Here is a 26,853-nt window from a genome sequence, read left to right as displayed (position 1 = left end):
ACTCATTCAAATCTAAAATGTTACATTGGCAAATGCATATGTAACATTTTGGCTTTTAATTCTCTGACAATTTTTTGTTTTTCTGGAAGGCTTCTAACTTTAGTATACTTAGCTCTGTGTTTGAACGTAGTTCGGACTCTGTCAACACAAGAGACATACCGTTTTTTCTCCACAAACGTGTATTGGCCTTCCCATTTTTCTTGAAACAGCCCTCCACCTACATCAACTTCTCTCTTCCTGGACATTTAGGGAGAATTTGCATCTCTGAATTCCACATAGATGTGGTTACACTGCGATTTAATGGAGGGTAACGTGATCGGCATGACTTGTGGGAAAAGTGGTTTCTGGTCAATGCACGCATTTTACTCATTTATTTAAAGACAATCAAACCTTTTAAGACGTTCTCACGGGCCAAATAAAATGAGGTGGTGGGCCACATTTAACCCGCAGGCCTGGAGTTTGCCAAGCAGCATTGCTGGTCGAACCACTGTCTTGTACACCTTTCTTTTCATTCTGGCTGATAGTCCTCTATCCCATAGTACCCCTGACACTTTTCTCCACCCATTCCAACCTCCTTGAACCCGTCTCTTCACCTCTTTTCCACACTCTCCGCTGCTCTGGACTGTTGACCCCAAGTACCTGAAATCAAGATAAGAAAAACTTTATTGCACCCCATAGGGGAAATTCTTTTGTCAAAGCAGCGTAACAGATTTAATATAAAAATAAAAATAAAAAAAATAAAAATAAAAATATATATAAATTGAAAGGCAGAAGACAGGAGATAGCAAGACAAAAAAAAAATCATGAATAAATAATGGGCAACATCAAGGAACAGTGAGGGTGAAAAATAAACAACTAGAACTAAGGAACAATATAAATGGAGTGTCAAGAATGAATAGCGATGAATGAAAGAAATAAACAAAAATAGGCAGGATGTGTGCGGGCTGGGACAAACAAGGACCGACAGCAGATTTAGGGCATGAGATAATGGAAGCAGCACAGGTGCCCTCAGGCCGGTCAGAGTTGTGCGCCGTCCGTCCAGCCTGATGGCCGTGGGCACAAAGGAGCGTCTGTAGCGTTCGGTTCTGCACCGGGGTGGGATGAACTGTTGGCTGAAGGAGCTGCACATCAGCCACAGCTGATCGCACAGGAGGTGGGAAGGATTATCCAGCTCCCAGTTTGTCCTTCATCCTCCTCGATGCCACCAATTCAAGATGGTCCAGGTTCAGCTCCAACATCGAGCTTCCAGCCTCTAACTTCTTGATCTCCACCCTGTAGACTAACCGTTCCACCCGCGTTCTTCTCATTCACACACATATTTTCTATCTCGCTGCAACTAAACTTCATTCCTCTCCTTTCCAGCCCGTACCTCCAACTCTCAAGATCCTCCTCAACCTGTTCCCTGCTCTCACTACAGATCACGACATCATCTGCAAACACAATCTAACCACACTCATTTGGGTTAATTGAATTTTATTAAAAGATTTCAATAAATAGGCCATAACAAATAAAACACAGCAGTCAAGCAAAACATCTGTTTCGTTGCTCTTTCATTACTTGACTGACTCTGCCCACTTTAATTCTGGCTCACTGTAGAAGGAATTGATCCAGTTTGATTTAACTGGCTTCGGTTTTATTATTTGTGTTTGTTTTTTTTTAACTAAAATCGAAGTGTTCGTCCAGCAAATGACTTTGGAGTGACAGGCAGTATATTTATGAAATAATAATATAAAATACAAATAAATACAATGTTGAAAACTATAGAAACATAGAAAAATACATATTTTAAATTTGTTTTTATCATTATTACTATGAAATAGCTGTTGCATACAAGACAAGTCTTCTCTGATGAATTAATGCACTGTGTTAATTCGTTTTCTATTATCTTCGTCAGCTACAAATCAAGTATGAACCACATTTCCCAGGTAGCATTGCGCAAGGTTGAGAGGTTATCTGGAGCCATGTGTACCTCTCAGCCACGGCACTCGCGTTTTATCAAAAAATAAGCCCTTTGACCGCGACATTGTGCAATATTTCCCCCGTCACCCACGCTCGTAAGAGCCGGTGGGTTTGCAGAGTTCACTCGGCGTGGATGTGCAGCAACGTCGGCGCCGCGCGGAACAACAATCCGGTTGGAAATCGTCGTCCTCCGCCGCTGGATTGCTGCGAAGGATTAAACAACTTGGATTATTCGAAGGTAAAGCAACGAATGCTAAATCAAGACGCCTTTAAGTGTCTGAAAAGTTCATTTTCTGCGTGGACGAGGCCGAGGACTCCCGTTAATACCGACTGAGCGTGGCCGCTTTGACGCTACCGAATGACAGCCGGAAGCTAGCGGTGTTATCCTCCCTTCCAAAATAAAAGCATTCTCAAACATAAGACAAATACAAATAAAATAAGCGGTACGTATTACAGTCACTAAAGTGACACTCGATAGTTAGTTACAATACCCAAATGCCGTCCTATATTTTGAATTGCGTACAATTTGATCCCCATTTATAATCCAAACATTGTCAATTATCACACTAAATGCTAACACATTGTACCAATAAAGCTGTTTCCACTTTTGATATGATGATTCTATTCATTCATTCATTCATTCATTTATTGACTTCATTTAGTTGGTCACATGGGAGCTTGAGCAATAAACAAATCCACAATTTATAATGATTTATAATAGTAATGATAATAATAATAATGATAATAACCATAATGATTCTACTTATAACAATAATAACATAATGCTACTATTTATATTAAATAAAACAAGAAAGAGATTTCCAAATTTTTTACTACTTTCTAACTTTTTCTTGTAATGCAACACATCTGACACTGTCCAAAGTGTCAGCCTTTATCTGTGAATACAAAACAAACAATACAAACAATACAGAAAACAAGACAAATGTATCTGAAGTCAGTAAAATGTCATTTATTAGCACAGAAGTAATGTAGCGGTCAGTAATGTCATATGTATTCATCTGTCATCATGTCCCAAAGTAGTTATTCGTAGTTAAACTTAGACTAATTATAATACGGTATATTTATACAGAAATTTATTTATTTGTCACATTCAGCCATCAAGGCATCAGACATCAAGCCACGAATATTCCATTTACAAGGACAACTGCTCTCATCCCCCTGGGCCACACATTGGTGCATCTGTGTGTATACATACATATATGTATATGTACTTATGTACATGTATACACACACACACACACACACACACACACACACACATATATATATGTATATGTACATATATATATATATATATATATATTTATATACACAAACACACAAACAGTATGACCTTCTCTAACCTGCTTTCTGGCACCATCCTTAGCAAAGGCATTCTAAAAACAGCAGGATAGTAAGCTCTGCAATATTTAATGGAAAGGTTACCCTGCGTGTTAGATGTCATTGAAGTTTGACAGAAGAGACTCATTAAATAAGATCCTCTTATGCTTTTCAAAGCGGATGTATATTAGCCCTATGGCAACAACACTGTAACAGGATAATCATTAAACACCTAAAGTGTATGTAACGAAGCGAGCAGACAGCAAAAGAGCAAAAATCAGCATGCATTTTGAAGTCCTTAAAATGGTGATGATAATTTCCTTGAATGGATTTGATTAGAATTTCTGATGAAATATGAAATTAAAAAAAGGAAAAAACATACAGAGGAAACACTGCGATAAAGCACATTAAAGAAATATTGTTTGAAATTATTTATCCTGTCCTATTAATCCTATATAATGATGATGTTGAGCAAACCCCTTTCAAATGAGGGCTTAGACCCTCTATTGTAGCACACAGATAAAGGTTTAATTTTCCTTGCTGTCAGGAATTGAGGATATTTAGCACACTTATATATAGAATAATAATGGATACTTTTAACACAATTGTTTTCTACTCCCAGATGGACATGAAGGCTCTGGAAGATCTCCTGACACACATTGACCTCTGTGACTCCAGCTTTTTTGTCGCTGTGATCGCAATCATTTTCAACCCTCTCTTCTGGAATGTGGTAAGTGTTAAAGTTATTAAGTAATGTATATTTAGCTTAAGAGATTTAAAATCCTTTCGGATCAACCCAAACCGTGGTCATTTCAACGAGTGTGGAAATTAAAAGTCATACCAATAAAACAGGGAAAGAGTCACAGTTCGGGACCTCATATCAACGGCCGGCTCGGCTTAGTTAACAAACTGAACTGCTGATTGGATTTGGTTTTGCAACAACGACATTCTTATAGCACAGCAGCTAGTGACGAATAAAAATCCAGCTTTTGCTTCCTGACTCTTCTCTCTTTGCATTCGTGTTGATTATATTTATGGACTTGTGTGACTTTTTAGGAGACAGTGGTGTCAATGTTTTTTTTTTTTTGTTTGCTCCAACTATTTGACCTCGTAATGCCAGTGGGTCATTGTTTACCTCTCAAGACCTCTTTGAAATGTCAAACAGTATGTTAATGGCGTTGCAAGGCTAACGGTAATATATTCATTTTATTTTATATTTGTTCTTTTAACGACATTATTAACAACAATGAGTTAGCTTTAAATTGTAAACTAAAATATTAGCTGTTCAAGTCTCAGAAAAAAATTCAGCAGGACTTTTTGAAGAAAGGCTTAAGAGAATTGAGGCTGAACAACATGGGCTAATTTTTAGCACTTCATTCTGTAGAGTTATGTATCATGACAAATGTCACACAAGTCCTTCTCAATCCAAGCAACGTTGCTGACAGCAAAATTGGACTATTTTTTTCTTCAAAGGAGTGCAAATGTAAATTACAGGTTCTTACCTTTTTTGAGGGTCTGAAATGACAACTATATGCCAAGAGACTGAACATTCGATACAATTTTAATAATGGATTACTTTTCAGTGTCTGGTGTGGTATTTTTCAAATATATAAATGCAAAAATGTTGTGCCATATTTGTATCTTTATTTTCCTTTTATTTATTATCTGGGGTCCATTACTATATGGTGGAAAATGATAACAAGTGTTTTGTCTTGTGATTTTTCACACTGACCTCTACACGAGTCACATTCACATTCATTCAGCATATTGACATGCTGACACTTTATACTGTTACCTATAATGACATTTTGATATTGGATTGCGCATGTCTTCATGGTAGAGATAAGCATGACTTGGGTAAAGGGATGGAAGACGATATTATCCTGAACAAACCTCAGAGTGTGTGTGAATGGTCCCTGACCCGCAGAATAACACCACCTAAGTCTAAAGCTGCTGCTATAGATCTCAGTGTAGATTTCAAGTGGAAGATAATTTGCTCAGATAAAAATCAAAAATTTCTATCTGTTGAAAATCGGAGTTGTGTGACAAAAATTGCAAGTACCTCATAACTGCTGAACTTTTTTGATTTTATCAGGTCATCTTTGCTCTCCTCTAACCTTTGGCCCACTAGCCTGATATCTGTTTCACAGAGCTCACACTACGTCCAGTATAATTCACCACCACAATAATTCGCCACCACAATATTGAACAACAGCTTGCAATACATCTCGTACATTGCGTCAATTATCGCTTTTGTACATAATCCGTCGATGAATCTTGTTTTCCAAAGATGGTGTGTTGTTTGAAAATGTTTCCTGCCGGACCAGACTGCTGCCTTGTTTCTCATATGCCGGATGTCCTGTTTGTATCCTCACTGCTGATAATGCTAAAGGCTTAATTGCGGGGGTAAACAAAGTCAGAAACAAAGCACTAAAGGAAAAAGTCTATTACATAGTTACAGCCATCACTTTTCTTATATTTCTTCCAGTTTTTATGCTCAATGGTTCATGCCTAATTTTATTTTGTGTGTTTGTTTTAAGGCGTTACGTCGAATGATTTGACAAGTTGAGAAAAAAAACAAAACATCTATTTGGTAATTTGGATTTTTTTTCTTATTTGTTGATCGGAACAATAAACATGTGGGATCTGTATGAGCATCAAATTATGTTTCGTTTTTCAACCTGCAACTGAGTCAGAAAAGTAGAAATTCCAGAGATTATGATTTCTAATAAATTAGAAATATTAGTCATCGTCATTAGGTGATGCAGTTATGGAGTTCATTGTTATACTATTATGGGATGCTCCTCATTAAACTGGATGGGTTTTATTGCTTTGCAAAGAACATTGGTCCTTGTAAGGTTAAGGCAGCCATTGTTGGTGGGACAGTGTTCCTTAAACATTGACATCTATGTCCAAGCAGGGTATATTGCACAGGAAATAGGATTGTTGGTTATCAACAGTAATAAACTGATCCATGATCTAAATGATCACTACCTCAACACTTTGTTGTGATGGCAGTATTTTGTAGATTAAAAAGTTTAGATGCTCCAATGAAAATAAAGAGTCTGCTCCTTGACGATGGTTTAAAAATCACAGGTTTCATCAGGGATAAAGTATTTTGTTAGTTTAACTTAAAAGACTATCATAAGTGGAGCTCATTCAGTTTAACTGCTGCAGTGATATTTAGATCAACATACTAACTATGGCTGTATATTTTCATGTAGCTTCAAATTAGTCCTTTTTTTTGTCCGTACCGTTTCTGTCGTCCAGTTAGACCGCCAAGAGTGATGAGAGAGGCATGCTATTTTATGCACCTGGTGCACATTGGCCTCATGGTTGATGTGAAAGAACACTTTGGATGCTGCTGACGACACACTCTAGACCCAAAGATTCTCCGCAATGTGGAACGACCAGTTCCCCCAAGCGGCTAATTATCTCCATGGTACAACCTGTGAGCAGTCAGATTTGTTTTAGTGGATGCCGTTATGTCACACTATCACGTCAATTAGCATTTGAATGTGGTTCACTGGCACTTGGGGGCACTTATAAAAGTAACCAATCATTCACAGGAAGGTCGGAGGTCAGGGGGACACTCTGTGTACTTTGAATTGTTGGATTGACTTAGTATACTTAAGCCCTTAATCATATAAATTCGAGTGATCTTCTTTTATCAACCCCCCCTTTTTTTACATAAAATTTAACTTCATCTTGTTCAATTCCACTTTTAGTCCAATATCCTGGCCTTAGATTTATTCATTCAGGCTGTTCAAGTCTTTTTAGTGATTTCACTTGTTTTTTTTTGTCAAACTTTTATCAAAGATCATGCCAAATTTGAGTCACTTTTCAATCTTAAACATAAAAAATGTTGCTTTTCATAAATAATGGATGCACAATATATGATTATTTCACTGCTATCCAACATACTTATTTGGTTGATAAAGAATGCATCCATCCATCCATCCATCTATCCATCCATTCATCTTCTGCCGCTTATCCTGCACTCAGGGTTGTGTGTGATGCTGGATCCTGTCCAAACTGTCATTGTGCGAGAGGCGGGGTACACCCTGGAATGGTTGCCAGTAGATCACACATATATAAATAGACAACTATTCACTCACTCACTCACTCACTCATTCGGGGCAATTTTCCCAATTTTTTCCAATTAACCTGCAGCATGTTTTAGGACTGTGGGAGGGAACCGGAGGAAACCCACACAGACACGGGGTAGAATATGCAGTCTCTTCACAGAAACTTTTCTGCTGACCGTCATCACAACAGTTCACCAGCAGCCATAGTTTCGTTTCCAGTTTCAGCAAACAAATTTAAATAAAGTAATAGACTTACATTACTCATTAAACATGAGATAAGACAAGATAGAATTGATGGATCCCACAACAGGGAAACATTATTTTCATATATTAATTTATTATTTCTCTTAATATTTTAGCCCCCCATACACTTCTGGCAATCATGTGTGAAGATAAGTGATTATATTTTTGTGAACCCGCTTTAAAACGCTTGTGGGACTCTACAAAAAATATAATTCTACAATGAGTGCACAATTATTTGGCAAGTTGTATTTTTGAAGATTTATTTTGTTATTGTACTACTACAGTACTCTTGGTCAATCCAAAATGTTAACCAACACTCAAACCTGAACATTTAAGTAGTAAAAGTGAAGTTTTGGCTTTCTTAAGAGAATATCTATATATACACCACTATTACCGTGTAGAATTATTATGCAACTACAAGAAAAACAAAGATTTTCCCATCTCACTTGTTTATTTTCACCTGTTAAAGTGAATAATAAACAAACTCAAAATTTACAAATAAACATTTCAAAAATGGAATGAAAAAACCTCTAACCAATATAGCCACCCTTCTTTTTGATAACAGTCACAAGCCTTCCATTCAAGGAGTCAACGAGTATCTTGATCTGGTCAGATTCAACTTTTTGTGTAGCTGCACTGTTTACCTTCACTGTAAATTTCCTGCTTGAGAAGGGCCAAAGAGTTCTCAATAGGGTTTAAGTTATAACTGGCCAGACACGCCGTAAAAATCAAAGTCTTCTTTAAAGATACAGACTTTTTCCTCTACCACTGCTTGAAGAAAGTATCTTCTAAAAATTGGCAGTAGGTCTGAGAGTTGATTTTAAGTCAATTTTCAATCCAGAAAGGTCCAACTAGCTCATCTTTAATAATACCTGCCCATACATGCAGCCCACCTTCACCTTGCTGCCGTCAGCTTGGAGTTGGACATCATGGATAAAATGATCATATGGTCAAAAAAATCACTTAATTGTGCACACAGTGTGTACAAAAACCTTTTGATATTGTCAATAGACAAGAGTTCATGAAAAGATGCTTAATGCATTGGGTTTATCTAGAAAAAAAAAATAAAGCACTATAAAGTTACTGTGCATATTACATAGATGCACCTGATGAATCACATCACTAAAATGTGATACGGCTCTTCATGTGTTTTTCTGAATTGATCTGGAATCAAATACATTTGCTTTTTTTCAGAGCCAAGTTACCTGAACGTCATGTGGTTTCCTCATCCTCTGTCCCGGTCCCATTGATGTCATTTTTGTCTTATGTGAAAAAAAAAATCCAATTTCATTAGAGTTATTACCTCACCATTCCTGGTATTTCCATAATATTCATATTATTTAGTTTTCTTGCCACAATCTTGGTCAATGACGTCAGTTCCTCTCATCACAGTCCCTCCTTATTTGTCATGAAAGGTAATTAATGAATAAAATTCTTTGCAGTTTCCATTATTATGACTGATTATACCTTAAAATTATATTTCCATTTCATGTAATTTTTGAAAATCACCCAGTATTAGCATATTCCCTAACCTTGACTCAACCAGATGTAACAAGACAGGAAATTTCCACCTCTTCTGCAGGAATGATTAACTATGCTCTTTCATTTTGTTTCTTTTTACTATTAGATAACATAGTTTTAAGTCCGCCGTGACCCACGGGCTCTTTTAACCGTTTCTGAACCATCTGTCACTGTAAACTCTCTCTCTCTTTCTCTCACGCTCTTTTTTTTGTCCCCCTCTCTCTCCCTGTTTGTGCATGTGAGCATGTGTGTTGACAGTCGTTCAAATTTACCACTACCACCACTTTAATTTGTCATTAGTTCACATAGTGCAGGAGCCTGGTGAAAATGCAAAATATAATCAGGATTCCTCCTGCAGTGCACAAATACTTTGCAAATAATAACAGACTACCGGCAATATCTCTTTTCTACAATCAAGGCCTGCAAATAATAATCTATTGACCTTGTTGTTAACAATTAAATGAAGTACTCATTCAATTTTCCCCTCAATCATATCTCTTGGTTGCTGTTATATCTAAGAGGGCAGTTCTCTTTTATTTGACAAATCTGAAAATGGATGAAGAGCTATTGATTTGGTTTGTTCATTTTATCAAGGAGTGAATCGTCTTCTCATAAATCACTGATCACCCACACACACTGTATTAAATGTTCACGGAAAAATTCCCGCATGCTTCCTCAGTTATCAGATATTAGACTGAAACCGGTTTAATTGGAAGGAGGAGGAGTACATTTCCTGGAAAGCGAGGTCAAGATGCCACAGGAAGGTCCTGAAACACTGACCAAAATATTTTTTTTTTTTTTGTTTTTTTTTTACCAGCAAATCTTGTTTTTTTTTGAGCTCTAGCTTTTGAAAAGATGAAAGTCTCTGCAAGCTTAATACACCTTTGCAACACCTTCACCTTGTGTTTGTGCGTATATGCACGTTTTTCATGCAAGCTGTCCACGGAGGTTGTGCCCACGGTGACTCACGGAACAGATGAAGTCAAGGTTGAGGCAGTGCGTAATTCACATGAACAAGTGTGAGATAGGCCGCTTTTTATTAGATTCTCATGATAGGACCTGAATTAAATGACAGCTGTGGCGGGGGGATTTCGTCAGGTGTCATCATGACGTCCCAAGCTCAGCAGTGACTACGATGCCCGGCTGGTGACTGGTTTTTATGCCCGTCTTATCCTGTGAATGCCCTTCTGGGGTTGCATGTGTGTGTGTGTGTGTGTGTGTGTGTGTGTGTGTGTGTGTACGTCTTGTCATTTAATCATACCTCTGAAAGGTATTATTGCAGGAGCAGAGAGCGTCAAGATGTTCTGTTTTCCTGCAGCAATCAAGTGTGTCACAAATGTTTGGATAATTTTCTTGTAATTTGTAGTTGTTTCTATCTCTTGTAAAATCTTAAATAAGCTATTGGGAATTGAATTTGATTTTTAACAATCATATGTTGAAACCCTCTTTAAAGTGTACCTGCTGTGGGGAGAATGACATGGATAGCAAACTAAAAATGAATATGTGATACAAGTTTAATGTCCAAGGAGTGGGATAAATATTGAACAAATTGAACTTTTACCATCCAAAGCAGAATGTTAAGTGTTGTTAGGAATATTTCAAAAATATGTGTGGCAGTGATTTTGAAAGTCAAACCTCTTCAACATAGAGGGGCATTTTCCCTTGACTGTAGATATAAATTATCATTGTGCAGGACATGTATGTCACATAATTTGGATAAGTGGCCTTTCTATATCATCTATGCCATTTTATTCTCAGTTGTTGAGTTCTGGAGATGTTTTCTCTGTGGAACAGTCCATTCAGAGGCAAAGAAAGTGTGTGGCCTTCACATTCTACTAGCATTCGTTCAAGGTGCCGCCGAAACTCGACACATACTTGTTGCGGTCACTATCAGCTGCTCTGATCATCTGTCTGATTTACCAGTACTTTTCTTTCTACCTCACGCCTTAGTGTCCTCTCAACCAGTGCTCCTTATCCTGTCTGCCCCTTGCCCTGTTGGTGACCTCCATCCTTGAGGTGCTTACATGCACGCTCACAAGCCGAGCCTTACCATTTTCATGCAGTGTGTGTGGTTGTGTGTTTGTGTTGAGAGGGTCTGCAAAACCCCTCAGTGAAAATGTTACCCTTATTTCAGTAATTATATGAACAGGTTTCTTATTCTTGTTTTTTTTTCTCAGCTATATCAATTTTCAATTATTTACAGAACTTTGAGACACAGACTGGACCTTTAGTATAGACTAGGATAACGCTTTGATCAAGGTAAAATTAGCAAATGCTGTACTAATGACACACACATATATATATACATATACATATATATATATACAGATATATACATACAAGTCTGCCCTCCTACCGAGGCTAGATATGGGCACCAACATGCGTCACAAGCCCCGTTTATCTCCAGCAAATTACCAAGGTTGAAAAGAGGGTAACATGTTCTCAATCTGAGTTTTTTGACTGAAATTCTTACATAACTTGCCCATCTCCCATCTTGTTTATCTCTGACATCGGCTGTTTTTCCCTTTCCGCATGTCTTGCGTTTTTCACCATCAATTTTTGATATATTTTTGCATGCTGGATGAGTCATTTATAATTTTCCTCATTTTAATTTGCTCTTTAAGACGAGGCCCTCGCTTATTGATAGTCTGGTCATTTCAGTCCATTACTGTGTGCAGGTGTGTGTGTGAGTGTCTGTTATTATTTGCTTTTCCTGAATGTCAATGAGACACAGTGTAAATGCTTTATATTCAAATAATTTCTTTTCACATGTATGGATCTTCTATAGCATGCATGCAGATATGTTGAACTGAACTGTTCAACTGTTCAGAAAGTTAACGTCAGGAGCTGAAAAAACCAATTGCTAACCAATGGCTCTGGAAGTCTTTTAATTGCAAAGAGCACTTGCAGAACGATTACGGTAAGAGTGATGTGTCTTAGTGGTTCATAAGATGTAGATGGGTTTAAACTCAGGACTTTTCAATTTGACTTTTCCATTGTTTGTTTTTACCCTTCATTTTTACTGGCAGACAGAGCAACCACAGTTCATCTGACTCAGCATTCTGGGACTTGTCAGTTGCAGGGATGCCCTTTTCTTGGAATATTATCTGTTTTCCTACAAACAGGCCCAGAGTGCCAAATTAAACATCCTGCTGCATTAGAACATTTGAAGTCAGTGATTGAGATCATGAGACCATAAGTAAAATATTTACTGGAGAAACAAACAGAAGTCAACAAGAGTCATTTTCCCATAGATGCCTATACAATCTATCCTCATTTCTCCAGCACAGAACTTTGCCCTACTGGCCTTTTCAGATCTGCTCCATTAAGTTATCCACAAGCAGAGGCAGCACTTCTAGTGGTTCCACTGGAGCTGTTTCATGCGCTACCATAAGTACGTAGTCAGTTTTCCCATCACAGATCAGGTGGCACAGGAATGCAGACACACAAACTGCTTCAAGTCCGGGAAATTCACAAAGCAAAACACTAGACACCAAGAAGGGTGGGAATCGGTTCACAAATTCACAGCTAGGCTCACGGCTACTCTGATAAATTTCTAATTCGTAATACATAAATAAATAAAAACATCTATCTGCTTTGTTAAAACAAATCAAAATTATGTGTGTATGTGCGAATGTACAAGAACACTGACACTTTTTCATCATCAAATTTTAAATGAAATCCACATTAAGTAGGATAATTGGAATTATCATTATTTTCATGAAAGTTGCTTCATATTAAATTGTGGCTGTTCCCATAAAGTGCAGAAGAAATTTAGGGAAAGACCAAGACAAATTTTAGACTCAAGATCTTCCACACCTACCTAATTCAGTGTCTTGGCGTCAGTGTTATACTTAGATACTCCGGAAGTACCGTGGTGCAAAAGTGCAGAGGATTTGTTGTAGCGCAGTGTAAAAACATTAATAATTGAATGCTGAAAGAAATGCATTCCAAGATGCACTTGATGCATTTGATTTCGCTCCATCAGAATCAGCAACCGAAGGATCAGGCCTTTGTCTTCCAGACTATCTCTCCCCCTTGTAATAATGTCCTAAACAAGTCGCAACATTAAGAGATGCAGGTGCTATAACAAGATGCAGGTGTTACAAAGCTCTTGCGTATTTATACGTCATATTGTCCATTTTTGCTGTCACTGCAACGCAACGATAAATCTGTAAAGAAAGGATGCAGGCGGGTGGAATGACTTACAGCTGCACTCCAGATCGCCTCCTTTGTAACGACTGATGACTTTGACTTTAGCCAATCAGCAACCCAGGGATTGATGGCTATTGGTAGATTTCGCAAATGTCTTCCCCGTCTTCATTCCAAAACGGGTGTCACCATAATGAGCAATAAAGTAAAACAACAAAAGTGTTATTCTTCCAGCTCCTCTTTTCCCAGTGTATAAATACTCCTTACCAGTGACCAAGTGATAAAAGTGTTATGATTCCCAGCTTTCTGAAGACCTTCAAGTTTTTTCTGCCGCACTGTCTCACAAACTGTGATCACAACCAAGTCAGCTTTTTTTTTTTCATTTCTATCTTCCTTTCTGTTTTTTGTTGGCCCAGCGCTAGTGTTAAACTTTTGATGAAAACTCTATGAGACTCACAGCCAGCATCAGCAACTGCATGACAACCTTGTGATAACTTTATCCCCTATTTTCATTTTATTTTGGCACCAGTTGTGTTTTTCGCTCTTATCTCAGTGATTTCTTGTGACTTTTCAGCGAGCATCATGCTATCAAATGGTTATGCAAGATTCTGTTTGTAGAGAATATTTCTTTTAAAAGCTACCATTTCAGTCTGTACTTGCTGAATGAGTGTCTGCCATTATCCTTGAAAAGACCTGTTGATCACGTGGGATGTGAATGCTCAAGAGTCAGACCTTTGTATTCTCCCATTATAACGAAAATATTAAATTGCATGGTGGTTTCCTCAGATATGTTACATTTGAGACATGACTTTATGAAGATGGCATCAATTTAAACAGCTCTTATTTATTTTGACTGCACGATGCATTTTTGCGGGTGAATGGATGGGTGGGTTTAGGTGAGGTTTACACTTCTCTGAAAGGCCAATAAATATATATTTTAGTAGTTGAAAGAAATATATCACTATTCTGCAGCAGGACAGAGTCCTGTTAAAAAGTCTCCCCAAACTAAAAAACCCTAAATATTTAAAAAAAAAAAACATGGATGATATGCACCAGTGAAAGAGAGAGGGCTCAAAATCCGGGAGGTAGAATTCAGGTTCCCAAATAAATTTGCTGATTATTTATAAAGCTAATCAAACAAACTGAAAACTAAAGCAAACTACATCAGACAAGATTAGAGGAGAGGCAAACAAATCATTGGGTAGAATAGAATTGAATTACAGTCAAAATCTCAGGAATTACGACAAAAAGTCACCAACTTCTGAAAGTTCGAATATCATTGTAATATCAATGAAATTATCACTTGTGAATAGGGAAGAACAGAATGACCAGGATTACATAATTATTGGCTGGATTTGCTATTCTTACTGCCACGAACACAAGATGCTGTTCGTTGACACCGTTGGTGTCAGTGAGGCATGTTCTAAAAGAGGTTGTTTCATTACCATTTCAGTTCAAATGTGTCTGATTGATGATTTACTGATTATTGTGGCACAGAATTGGGGCTTAAATGCAACAAATTCAACACATACTTACACAGACACAAATAAACATCTCATGATTGCTTTAAATGTTTAGATCCCAATCCTTAAATCTGATCAAAATATCATCAAATGGCAAAAATGCAAATGAAACACACTGAATTATCCATCCATCGATCCATCGATCCATCGATCCATCCATCCATCCATCCATCCATCCATCCATCCATCCATCCATCCATCCATCCATCCATCCATCTTCTTTTGCTTATCCTGCACTCAGGGTAGTGGGGAATGCTGGAGCCTATCCCAGCTGTCATCTGGTGAGTCAGGGTACACCCTGGACTGGTCGCCAGTCAATCCCAGGGCCACACATGTAGACAAACAACCAACCATTCGCTCAGTCATTAATTCGGTGCAGTTTTTTTCCGATTCACTTGCATGGTTTTGGACTGTGGGAGGAGGGACGAAGCACTGCTGGTCCTTAGTGCTGTGAGGCTGAAGCGCTAACCACTGCGTCGCTGTGCCACCCATAGAATAAACAACATTAAGGTCCAAAATGTTGAAGTTGTTTGGAAAGCAGCATTTCCATTCTCATTCCACAAAACCAAATTTTTAGTTCTTCATGTGAGATGAAAAATGCTCAACAACCAAGAGCTCATCTGAAACAACCAGGAGCTCATCTGGGGCAGCGGCGGCGGATGCAGCAGGAGTGGGCGGCACAGCGAATGAAGCGCCCCCGGCCCCGGCGGAAGCGCACGACGCCATCGTACCGCCACTTTTTATTCACATTTGAATATTGGAGATATTCAATGATTTACAAAAGGTGATAAATCAGTGAACTTATAAAGGAAGTGTTCAGTGTTTCTAGCTGCTGGCAAGGTCATGATTTAATGGAATTACATTCCATGTAATATAATACATGGGTCCCCAAAGCTCAAAAGCATAAGTTATACCAAAGTCATTGGCTGTGCTGGTTTTAGTCAAAGCCAAAGGCAAACTGTCCCCTCATTCAGTGAGATATTTTATTGGCTAGTTTTCTGAAACTTTCTTTTTTATTTCAGCTCCATATAAAAACAGTGCCAACAGTGGTTTTTGCACCCGTGCAGCAAATGAAGCAGGCTATGTAGTGGTTTACAGGGTCGGCTGTGGCTCCATCTGTAGAAAAGGCGCCTCTCCAACTGGAAGGTTGGCGGTTTGATTCACGGCTCCTCCTTTCTGCATGTTGAATCGTCAAAGGCAAGACAATGAACTCCCAGTTACACCCAATGATCTGGTTAGTACCTCGCATACCACTGGTGTGTGAGTGAAAGTGTGAATGTAAATTAGTGTTAAGCACTTAGAAACCTCAGGATGACAGAACTACAATATAAATGATGTAAGGATTACATTGCAACAGTGTTGTTATGTATTTCATATATTTAAATGTTTTTTAACATAAGTGATTTCTCAATTAAGTGATTCAGCCACAGTCTAAACAGCCTGTAGGGGAAAAAAGAACTTGGAAAGCACAAAATGACAGTGTCCACCCTGAGGTTATGCAATATGAAACTGACATTACCTGCAAATGTAGTGAATGAACGAATTAATAAATGAATACATAATATGAATTAGAATGAGCCTTTAATTGTACCACAATGGGGAAATGTAAATATATATGCACAATGCATATAAGTAATACTTTTTACATATCTACAGTATGTATTGATCAAAGTATCAAGATTATACATTATATATAAAAAATACATTTCATGTTCATCTTTTCATCCCTTAGAGATCAGTATTAATATTGAGGGGGAATCTAACACGCTCAGTGTCCCAGTGCTTGCTTGGAGGGGTAACGATGCAACAGATGACATCGAGCAGATGAAAAAAACATGAAAAATGACGCCTCACTCCGGCCAGTGTTTGATTTTCTCCTTCCAGGGGAGAGCAATGGGAAGCCCCGGTCATAGCCCAGGCAGATACTATACACGGATGTCATTCTGAAAGCGCCTCCAATGCAGATGATATCAGACAAAGTCTCAGGTTGCACTAGATAGATGTCACGCTGACACCGAGACACTGAAGAAAAACGGTCATTGTGTTCTTTCTTGTTTTATCTCTCCGGTCTTTGACAAGCCAGTCGGCATCACGTGGTCGTGACGCCAGGCTTTAGATAATAACACGTGGGAACCTAGATGGGAGAGCGAACCATCAAGGACCCAGATATTCTATATCCTAAATGAAACAGTAGTATTTTATAGTTTTTATCAAAATGTACATGAAAAAAATGCCCACTCTTTTCAGGTTGTAATGTGACCACAGATGCAGGGAAGAGTTTTCGGCACTTATGAAGATTATAAATTCCAATTGGATCATAATTTTAAGGGATTAGTTGTTATTTGGACTTAAATGTAGAGGAGCCACAAAACCGAACACTTTCTGAAGTCTGTATGATATTACAGATTACAGTACACTCACATATCTGATAATGGCACTAATATTTCAGTATGATTCAATATAAACTGTTAAATTGTTTACCAGCCCCTGAATTATCAAAATGTTTGAATGCTCAAAGGCAGTTCAGATCATGAAATGTGCTTCTTGACACATTTTTAGGGAGAAACCAAAAACAGAGAAGAATAAGAATTGTATGAGGAAAACAACAGTTAGTAGTAAGTGGAAGGATTATATGTGTATCTTTCAGGTACCACTGGTATCATTCAGCACTTCTGAGTACATAGATAACAGCCTGACAATTTTCAGCAAAATGTTTTGAAAAAACCTTTCCAAACATTGCTTATCATATGTTTCACACATAGAATACATTCATGTTGTCTAGTAATGGCGTAAACCTGAGGGGTGTGTACACTTTATCAATCAATTATTATCTGTACAGCTTATCCTGCAGTCAGGGATGGCGGGGGGGCAGAAGCCTATCCCAGCTGTCATTTGTTGAGAGGCGTAGCGCTCGCTGGACTGATCAACAGCTGATCACAGGGTCACATATTGAGACTGACAACCATTCACACTTTGATGACGGTTGCCAAATAAATACTGCTGACCATTGAGATATACATAGGATATGCGGTAATATATAGGATTTGCAGTCAAATGAAACTTCACGTGCTTCTAAAAATGCGAATAATTTCTCAAGATCCCTTTTGATACATCTTATCCAAATATCTATATCTTTACTTTTTTTCTGGCATTTTCACTTCTGAGGTAAAGGGATTACCTCAGTAGCACCTCATGAAAGTGTGATATGTGATGAATCAGCAGATTTAAAATCTGACTTTTCAGCTCACGCAAAAAATGCAAATAAGAGGCTGTTTGACGTAGGATTCTCATTTTTGGCGCTCTCACATCGTTTTTACACTACCTCTCTCACAGACTCTGTATCTCCCACCGCCCTCTCACCCTCCGTCTCTATCTGCAATTTGAGGACTTCTGGTTTGGCTTCGGGCAAGAAGACAACAAGGTGGATGACTCATTAGCCTCCAGGCTGCCAGAAGGACAGACTTTTTGTAAACCCAGGCAGATGGATGTTGGAAGGGGAAAGGTGTTTCGTTTCATTTAAGTGGTGGGAGAAATTAGAAAGGAAATGGAAGGCAGGGCTATAAAGAAACGAAAAATAGAAGGACAATCCTAGGCAAAAGTAAACAGTGGAGAAAGTACAATGTTATGTCACTGCAGCCTCCGGTTTGATGCCACTTCTGTTAAAACTGAGAATCCAGGGAAAAGGAGAGAATGGGGCACACTACAGGGGCGGAGTGGGGGAAGCATGTGTAAAAGCATGGTTGATAACCATGTAATACACATGGCGGTAAGTGGACTTCTGAGCAAAGTGGATTTCAATAAATTGCACCAGAACTGTTCAAGGAAGCATTAAGACTGTCTCAGTGCACAACGTTGATGGCAGTTATATTTAGACTAATAACAGGCAGGACTGCATCAGTGAATAATGAACTCTTTGCATGTTTTTCTGTGTGTGTGTGAGTGTGTGTAGGTGTGTGTGTGTGTGGGGGGGGCTTTCCTCTGTGGTCGCCACCATGATGTCATGTAGAACCTTGTGTGTTCCAATGATCCTGAGAGCGATGTTGTATGGAGCTCAAACTTCTGGTAGGGTCACCCATTAGGGATGTTCAAAGGGGAGGTTCCAGACAAAGTTTGGCTTAAAGACCTCAATGGCAAAAGTGGTGGAGGAAGACGACAGTCACACCAGAACTGATTACAGATGATGGCTCCAACAGAGGGTAGTCTCATGCCATTGGATTCAGGCTTCCTGAGTAGCCCTATTTAGAATTCATTCTGCATATCCCAGTCAGGGAGGGGGGTCAGAAAAGGTTTCCTAAATATAGCCTGTCTGAAAACCTCCTGTCTGGACGACCCACGGCATCCAGAGGCATCCCCACCATGCAGTCTGAAACATCAACATTGGCCCCTGACCTTCTTTTTGCACACATTGGAGCCTGGACTGTTCAGACTATTATGGATAACTATGCTCATGAATGACCCATGAGACCAACTGCTATCATCTCCAGAGAGCTAAGGAGGTTCTTCATTGGTATCACTGCACTCTCTGTAACCCGACTGGCTGAGGAAGGACAGCTTAAGGAGAAGAAAGGAGGGTATACTTTCTTCTGGAATGATAAACTTGCTGACGAGCCATGAATCCATGATGTGGGCTTTGCAATTAAGAACAACCTCATTAGCCATCTCTATGAACTTCCTCTGGGTATCAGTGAATGCCTAATCACCATACACTTGATGCTTGCCAACAATGAGGTGGCTACTGTCATTAGCGCTTACGTACCAAATGTCATGCACAGGAAAAGATGAAAGAGACCTTCTTTGATGACCCGGACAAAATTCTATCAAACAGCCCCAAGATAGACAAGCTAATCCTTATCAGGGACAGCAGTACCAGAGTTAGATAAAACCACCACCCATATAGAGGGAAAAGAGGGGCTTGGGAATACAAACCCCAGTGGAATATTAATGTTGTCAAAGTGCTCAAAACACAACCTGGTCATAACCAACATGATTTTCTACCTAAAGAACAAGTACAAAACCTTATGGATGCATCCTTGTTCAAAAACCTAGCACCTCATTGACTATGGAATCATCTACTCTTAAGACAACTGTGATTTGCTGACCACAAGATAAATAACCAGTGCCAGGGACTGCTTGACTGACTACCTCCCCTTTCGCTCCATCATGTCTCTCTGCTTAGTGCAAAAAAGGTGGATAAAGAGAAGGCAAAAGCAGCCAAAACTCAAAACAGACCAGCTTTATAACCCCATCAACCGACAACAGCTACAGCATCCTCGTAGTGGAGGCTTGCCCAAATGATATCCAAATGAAACAGACTGGGACACAGTCTCCTTGACCATCATGAACTCTTGCAAAAACATCCTAGGACAAGGACAAAGAGCAACATTGGTGTCAAGTTTTGGGAAGGCATGGCTAAAAACATGACGATTTGGAGATGTTCTGTCCATGAAGATGCCACAGTATGTAATGATGAACTCCACCATGCTTCAGAAAACAAGTGACTCAGGAAGGAGAAAGCATCAGCCGAGCAGGCCCAACCAAAACTCCCCAACACAACCACCACAATTCCCTGCTCACACTGCGCAAGAATAGTCACTGAGTCTAGTGACCGTGGATGATGTGGGCTTTTCAAGTATCCTGGAAACCTTCCAGTGATGTGTTGTCAGTAGAGACAGGGGAGGCCGGGAATCACCTGTCATCATGGAAAGAAAAAAATGTTTAATCAAAAAATAAATTAAATGGTTATATTTATTCAGTGATTTGTACTATAAAGCTATTTTCCACTTTACTTCACCATTTTTAGTTTTTTTTTTTTTTTTTTAAAAATCTCTGAAAAAAATTTTACATTTACCGTATGCAAACTGTATTACTGTCTCTGTGTATGTCACTATTAAAAAGACACTTTAAATATATGAACTAAGTTTCCATAGTTTAGCTGATGTATATAATGTTTTCATCAACAACTTTTGTAATCATAAAACAACTGCTAAGAGACATTTAGTGAAGCACGCAGTGACGGTGCCTCATGGTCGGGGGCACTGGTGATCCCAGGGATCCTTCTTTCTACTCGGCCACAGAATAATATAATAATCAATAGCAAGCTACAGTAAACAGTTAGCAAGTCAAGTGCAGCCATCCAGCTATTATTTTTTCCGATCTCATCGGGCTGTATAGCCCAAAAAAACAGTGAGGGATGAATGTAAACCTCCTTGGCAGCTTCTCAACCTTTTGGCCCAGCAGGATCTCATTCAAATTGTTCCTGATGTGACAAAGTTGCTGCAGCTGGTGGTCGCCGTTCCGGCTATGACAGCATCAGTGGAGCGCTCATTCTCAGCACTGAAAAGACTCAAAACATTCAGTCAGAACAGGACTGATCAAGGACGACTGTCTTCACTGGCAGTGATTTCTATTGAGACAGACACTTTTAAAACTGAAGAAAGATAAGGAAAACTTCTACAAGCAAGTTATTGATGCCTTTCTTCAGAAGGAACAGCACATGGACTTCATTTATAAGTAAAGGTAAGAGATAATTACATTTTATTTAAATGTGCTTTGTTTTCTATGCTACAGTTTGTATATGTAAAGAATGCTGATATGATATTTTAAACAAAACCCGTTACTGCTGCCAGTAAAATGGTGAATAAGCTACTCTGTAGGGTTCATATGTTTGTAAATCTGACTGATGACGTCAGTGCTTCACCAGCCATGAACCTCACCGCACGTCACTGAAACCTTCCTAACCCACATCAATAAAACAGTTGCAAGTAAATGATACATTTGGCAATTTATATTGGACCTGCATTTTTGTGCAATATTTTTTTATAATTTGTTACATCTCATCATATTTTCAAATAGCATGCAAACAACAACAACCGCCTGTCTATGACTTTGAATATATGTGAAGTTTATTTTAGACATATTTGTCAGTCTAACCAAAGGGAGTTGTATTCCAGAAGACTATTATTGAGTGTGAATATCAGGATTGACTGCCTCATATTTGGTCAAGTGAAGTGAAAAACATCTATTTTACTGAGCATCTGTTAAAAGAAATGAACTGATAGTAACTGTAGCTTTTGTCTGAAGATGAATATTATTTCATCAAACTCATGTATATCACAGTAATGTAGCACAAGTGACACTTGAGAAATACATTTTCTAATTGATTCATTAGTATTAGTATATAGAGTATTTTTTCCTTTGTCTTGATTTATTTGTTTGATTTCCCATTCTTTCTGACATATTCCAAACTTTTCCAACCGTGATCGTGACAGGAGAGAATTCCGTTTTCGTTTGCTCTCAAACAATGTGTTGTTGTCCGCTTTCCCCTCCAATAACATCTTTAGTTAGATGAGCCTGATGGTTGGTTTTCTCTTTTTTTCCACCAGTTTTTGCCAGAAGCTGCACAAACACAATCTCCCCTCCTACTCTGCCCTCATACACAGAGGTCAGCTTCATTTGAACAAACAGATGTCAACCCTGGTGCTCCTCTACCTGCCTGTATGTGGCGATGGAGCCGATAGAGCAAACAGCATATTAAACGTTACCTGAGCTTCTTCCTGCATATGAAGCTCCTCAGTCATCAGGTCTGCGATGCCCAGTGACCTACATCTCCGGGAACAAAGTCCTCATCAACTCATGCTTTCCACGTCTGCTGCTACCCTGTTTCGAGCGCCGTGTTCAAATTGAAGTATTTTTAATCTGCTTTCAAGGCACTTTTTGATTGTTTTTTTCAATTCATGTTGGATTGCTGGACTTATCTCTCTTTGTCCATTCTGTACATGTCAGAATGTATAAATATTGAAATATCTTTCCAGTTGCTTTACATGATTCTGCCTGATTTTTCATTGTCGTCCATTAATTGTTCAAAGAGGGGAAAAACAAAAAACAATGCTGACTAGATTTCACCATTATACAGGAAATGCACTTAAAAAAGCTATTACAAATTTTATTTTTGCTCCTCACACCACTTAAGTCATGTCGTAATGATACTGTATACTGGTCGTGTATATCTTTTGAAAGTATTAGGAAGATTTTATAAATTGCACAGCATCCCAACATAAAAAACTATCCCCTTTTAAATGGTATTGCAATTCTGTCTATTATTTTAATGCATTTTGAGTCTCACCACTACACACAAATCACAACAACTGAATTCATCATTTCTTTTTTAATTTGTTTTTTTTTTCCAGAAATATGGTAACATTCTAACAAAGTTCATTTCCACTGTTAATCACTACTTGTTATTTTATCCAAAATAACAAAAGAATTGGACTAAGTAAACATAATCAATGTTGCATCTAAAGAATTTTCAGCATTTATTATTTATTTACTATTGTGTACATTTTATTCTTGAGTTTGTATTTTGCAGCTGTGTGCTATGCTACATTTTTTAGCTACGGGGAAGTGGTTGTTTATTGAACTACAGTTTGACAAAAGGAGACTTCCATTATCTGTGGGTATTTCTACTACACTGTCGAGGAGGAGGGAGTGTGCACAGATCATATCTATAGAAAGGCTTACTGTTGTAACTTGGTGAAATCATTCCAAGCAGCTCAACCTTAGATGACTGCGATTATAAAGATTACAGATTTAGGGGTAGATCCGATGAAATGCAGTCTTTACCTTGACAGCCTGTTTGTTTCAGACAGCCAAGTGATATCAGGACGTAGTCGTAACTCTATTAATGAGCCATATATTCAGTCTGTCATTTTAATGTTTTCATTCAAGGGGCTCAATTAAAGCTGATTGCAAGGGTGCCGTGACCTCAACTGTACTTGTGTAAGATTAGGTTTCTGTTCACATTTATGTGACTCACACATGTGGGCAGCTTCGGAAACCATGTCACAGACTGACTTTTGTGTCTTTCCGACAGGGTATCATTCAGATGACAATTTTTCCTCATAGTGCAGCGACATTTCTGCAGCTTCTATCTGGTTCTTGATTTAATCAAAGCTCATGTAAGATGACACTTATTTTACCATATGGTATCAGCATTATTCCTGTGTAAAAGTAATGTTCTCTTAGGCTGACATTGCAATGAAAGGCCTCCTACTCACAAGTGAGTAGATGAACCATCACCAGGCCTTTGACTGAAAGCAGATTATAACATAGATAAACCAATATTTGCAAGTTTTAGTACAGTAAGAGTGGTGCATTTCATATATTGATATTTTGGAACTAGTTAGAAAGTGATAGATGGCTTTTGCCTTATATTCGTGCAATGCCCACAGCTCAAACCACACTACCGGTGGGACAAGCATCAGTGGCTGAGAAAGGGACTGATCCCCATTCATAGATAGCAGTGCTGTGGTCCGATGTTAAAATGGAGGAAATGACAAGAAGATGAAAATGTTCCCAAGAAAGAAACACTTAAGAAAGAATTAACTTAGAAATTCACATAAATCCAGATGCTATTGAATCAAGTTTTTCCTTCAAAATGTGTTTATTGGAGCAAAGCTATGTGTGCAAAACGATAGGACGTCTTTTTACAATCATTGCATTAATATCAGGATATAAAGAAATAAAGGATTTCACACAAAAAATTAAAGTTACATGTAATCTCAGTCAGTTTCGTAGCCAGAGAACGTTTCAGCCCTTGAATAGAGAATTTAAGAAGAAACCTCTACTCTTGCGTCAAGCCTTAAAGTGGCCATTGATTGTCTGACGCTTGGGAAAAGGAGTGGAATAAAGTGTTTGAAACGGGTGCGCTCTGCTTTTGACACACAACTCTGTTCTCTGAAGTTCCACTGGTTCGTAGCTGACTTTAAAAGACGTCACAACTTGTGATATCTTTGCACGGTATTCAAGGGAGGGAGCATCAACATGTCATGCCGGATTTCACGCACGTGTACCGAGGATTTGTCACCAGCGTACTGCGTCCCTGGACTATCTCCAGTATGCTACCAGTCTTGGGTCAGGGGAGAGATTTACATGTTACGGATATTTAACTCAAAACAGATATTGAAATGATCTGCAATAATTTTAAGTCCATAATTTATGGTTATACTTGACTGTTTGCTGCCCCGCCAGCATGCCTTTCTTTGCCCTGGTAAACTTTTTGTAAACATCAGCATAGAGATTGACTCGCAGCGGTGACGTTTCACCAACGTGCTGATTGGTCAGCAGATTGGATTTGTTGTGACTCAGTGCAGCGTGTTAAAGTGCAATTACATGCTCATTTGCTAAAGACATGGCACTTTGCTGATGCATACGGGAATGTTTTAGGTGCAATTCGCCAAGAGATATACAGTATATCCAGTCATTACTGGATCATGAAGTCCAAGAACATCCGATTCTCACAAAAATCCATATCCTTATCTGGGATGAAATGGTCAGTTGCTGACATATTTTCATGGAACTCACTTGACAATTAATATTCCATGGTTGATAAAAAAGGTTGACTTACAGACCACTGAATCGCTGTCCCAGCTATCTTGTCACCAGACATGAATCATTTAAGTGCTGGCTCTGTTGTCTTGCAAAAGCAGATGCTCCCAGCACAAACGCAGTTCACAGAATGTCCACAAAACCCCAGATATTTAAATATTCAATCAATGATAAATCAGCGCTGTTGTGTCTGTAATGAGGAGGATTTAATCAGGGAGCCTCGAGTGTGCATGTGATACATGTTCTTGTTCCCCTCACTGCTCTTGGACAGCGCACATCCACGCATTAATGCACGAATCCTCTGTGGTGCGTGGGCGTGCATTTGTGCCGGTGTTCATGTTGTTCCCTGCGAAAACGCAGTTGTTCATGAATACATCTGAATGTGCCGTCAGCTGATTGTCCCACTTATAACTGCAGACTTTCTCCGTGCAAAAAATGGCTCACCAACACCAAGATGCTGGCGCGGCACCCTTTTTTTTTTTATTTCTATTTATTTAATTTTGTCAGTGTGTGGGACTTCCCCACATCACAGTACCATAAATAAGGAGATGAGTCAGTCCGCCCTATCAGATATAATTTTTGCTGCTTAGACACTGCTTAGGGACGGACATTTCACCTGCTCGAATGTCTTCCTTAATGTCCCGACTTCAAACCAATTCAAGTACCTGCATCTCTGGTTAAAGTGAGCTGATGAGGACACTGGAGGAGCCTGTTACCTAAGCCTTGATTGAATTTGTCTTGAAGAGCTGCTGGTTCTGACAAGCAAGCGCCTCTCCCTTCGCCCTCGTCTCCTCCTGCCTCCGGCTTGATTGATGATTTGATAACCGCATCAGTAGTCCGCCTGCAGAACACCTGAGTATTTTTAGGGTACTTTATCTTGCAGCAGAGTTTTTTTTATATCACACTGCCAGATCACGTTAGACCATGAAGTCCCAGTGCTGCTTCAGAATAGGGCCGACCAGCACAGTTTTCAAGTTTTCCACCAGCAAATGCGTGTTACATTGTCTGTTGAAATAGGACGAGTTGATCTTAGCCTGAAGAAAAACCACTTTGTTCACTGTGTTTTAGATCTTCAAAGCATATCACTGTTTGACTAAATTACACCTAAGACACTACTCATAATAATGCATGGACATCATCCATTATCAGTCAAAAAAATATGTTCTTTTCTATATATTATGTTGCGTGATGAGAAATGTGGTTTCCAGTCCATGTGTATGATTAGATGAATGTGGATCAACGTCATTTAATTGATTCTTCACTCTGGTTCTCCAACACCATTTTTAGGCTGGTTGGCCATGTATTAACAATATCAAATCCAATATATGACACAATACTGATGACCATTCACACATAATATAATAGTAATGATAATAATAATAATAATAATAATAATGAGAGCAATAATAATGATTGTTATTATCATTATTATATAATTGTAGTTGCTGAAACTGTTTTTGTTGTCGTTGTTTTTGCTGTTCCAATACGATTTTGGTCGGGAAAATTAAAAAAAAAATGATATTGTACTTGACAGTTTTGGATTGCCATAATTGTTTAAGTTTAAGCACTCAAGAAACTGCATATCAACAGGCCAGCTCACTATGTGTTGGGGGGTTGGGTGGGGAGATGGACTTGCTTTGAGG

At 38.7% G+C, this 26,853-nt stretch overlaps 1 protein-coding gene across 2 annotated transcripts in view; it reads left to right on the top strand.

Moving 5' to 3' along the window:
- Window positions 1-1,650: 1,650 nt before the first annotated feature.
- Window positions 1,651-26,853, top strand: part of pemt (phosphatidylethanolamine N-methyltransferase) — a 63,193-nt gene continuing 37,990 nt past the window's right edge. Inside the window, exons 1-2 of one of the 2 annotated variants that reach the window (XM_086140504.1) lie at window positions 1,651-2,197; window positions 3,923-4,030. In XM_086140504.1, coding sequence (XP_085996630.1) covers window positions 2,093-2,197; window positions 3,923-4,030 — 213 coding nt within the window. In that variant the 5' untranslated portion in view covers window positions 1,651-2,092. The remainder of the gene's footprint in view (window positions 2,198-3,922; window positions 4,031-26,853) is intronic. The other variant, XM_086140503.1, reaches the window with a different exon arrangement.

Source organism: Fistularia commersonii, chromosome 33 (assembly GCF_037954325.1).
Source record: "Fistularia commersonii isolate RoL2024-O1a breed Wild chromosome 33, RoL_Fcom_v1.0, whole genome shotgun sequence".
In the NCBI taxonomy this organism is placed as follows: Eukaryota; Metazoa; Chordata; class Actinopteri; order Syngnathiformes; family Fistulariidae; genus Fistularia; species Fistularia commersonii.
The sequence above is the reverse complement of the archived record's forward strand: the minus strand, read 5'-3'. Positions and strand labels throughout refer to the sequence as shown.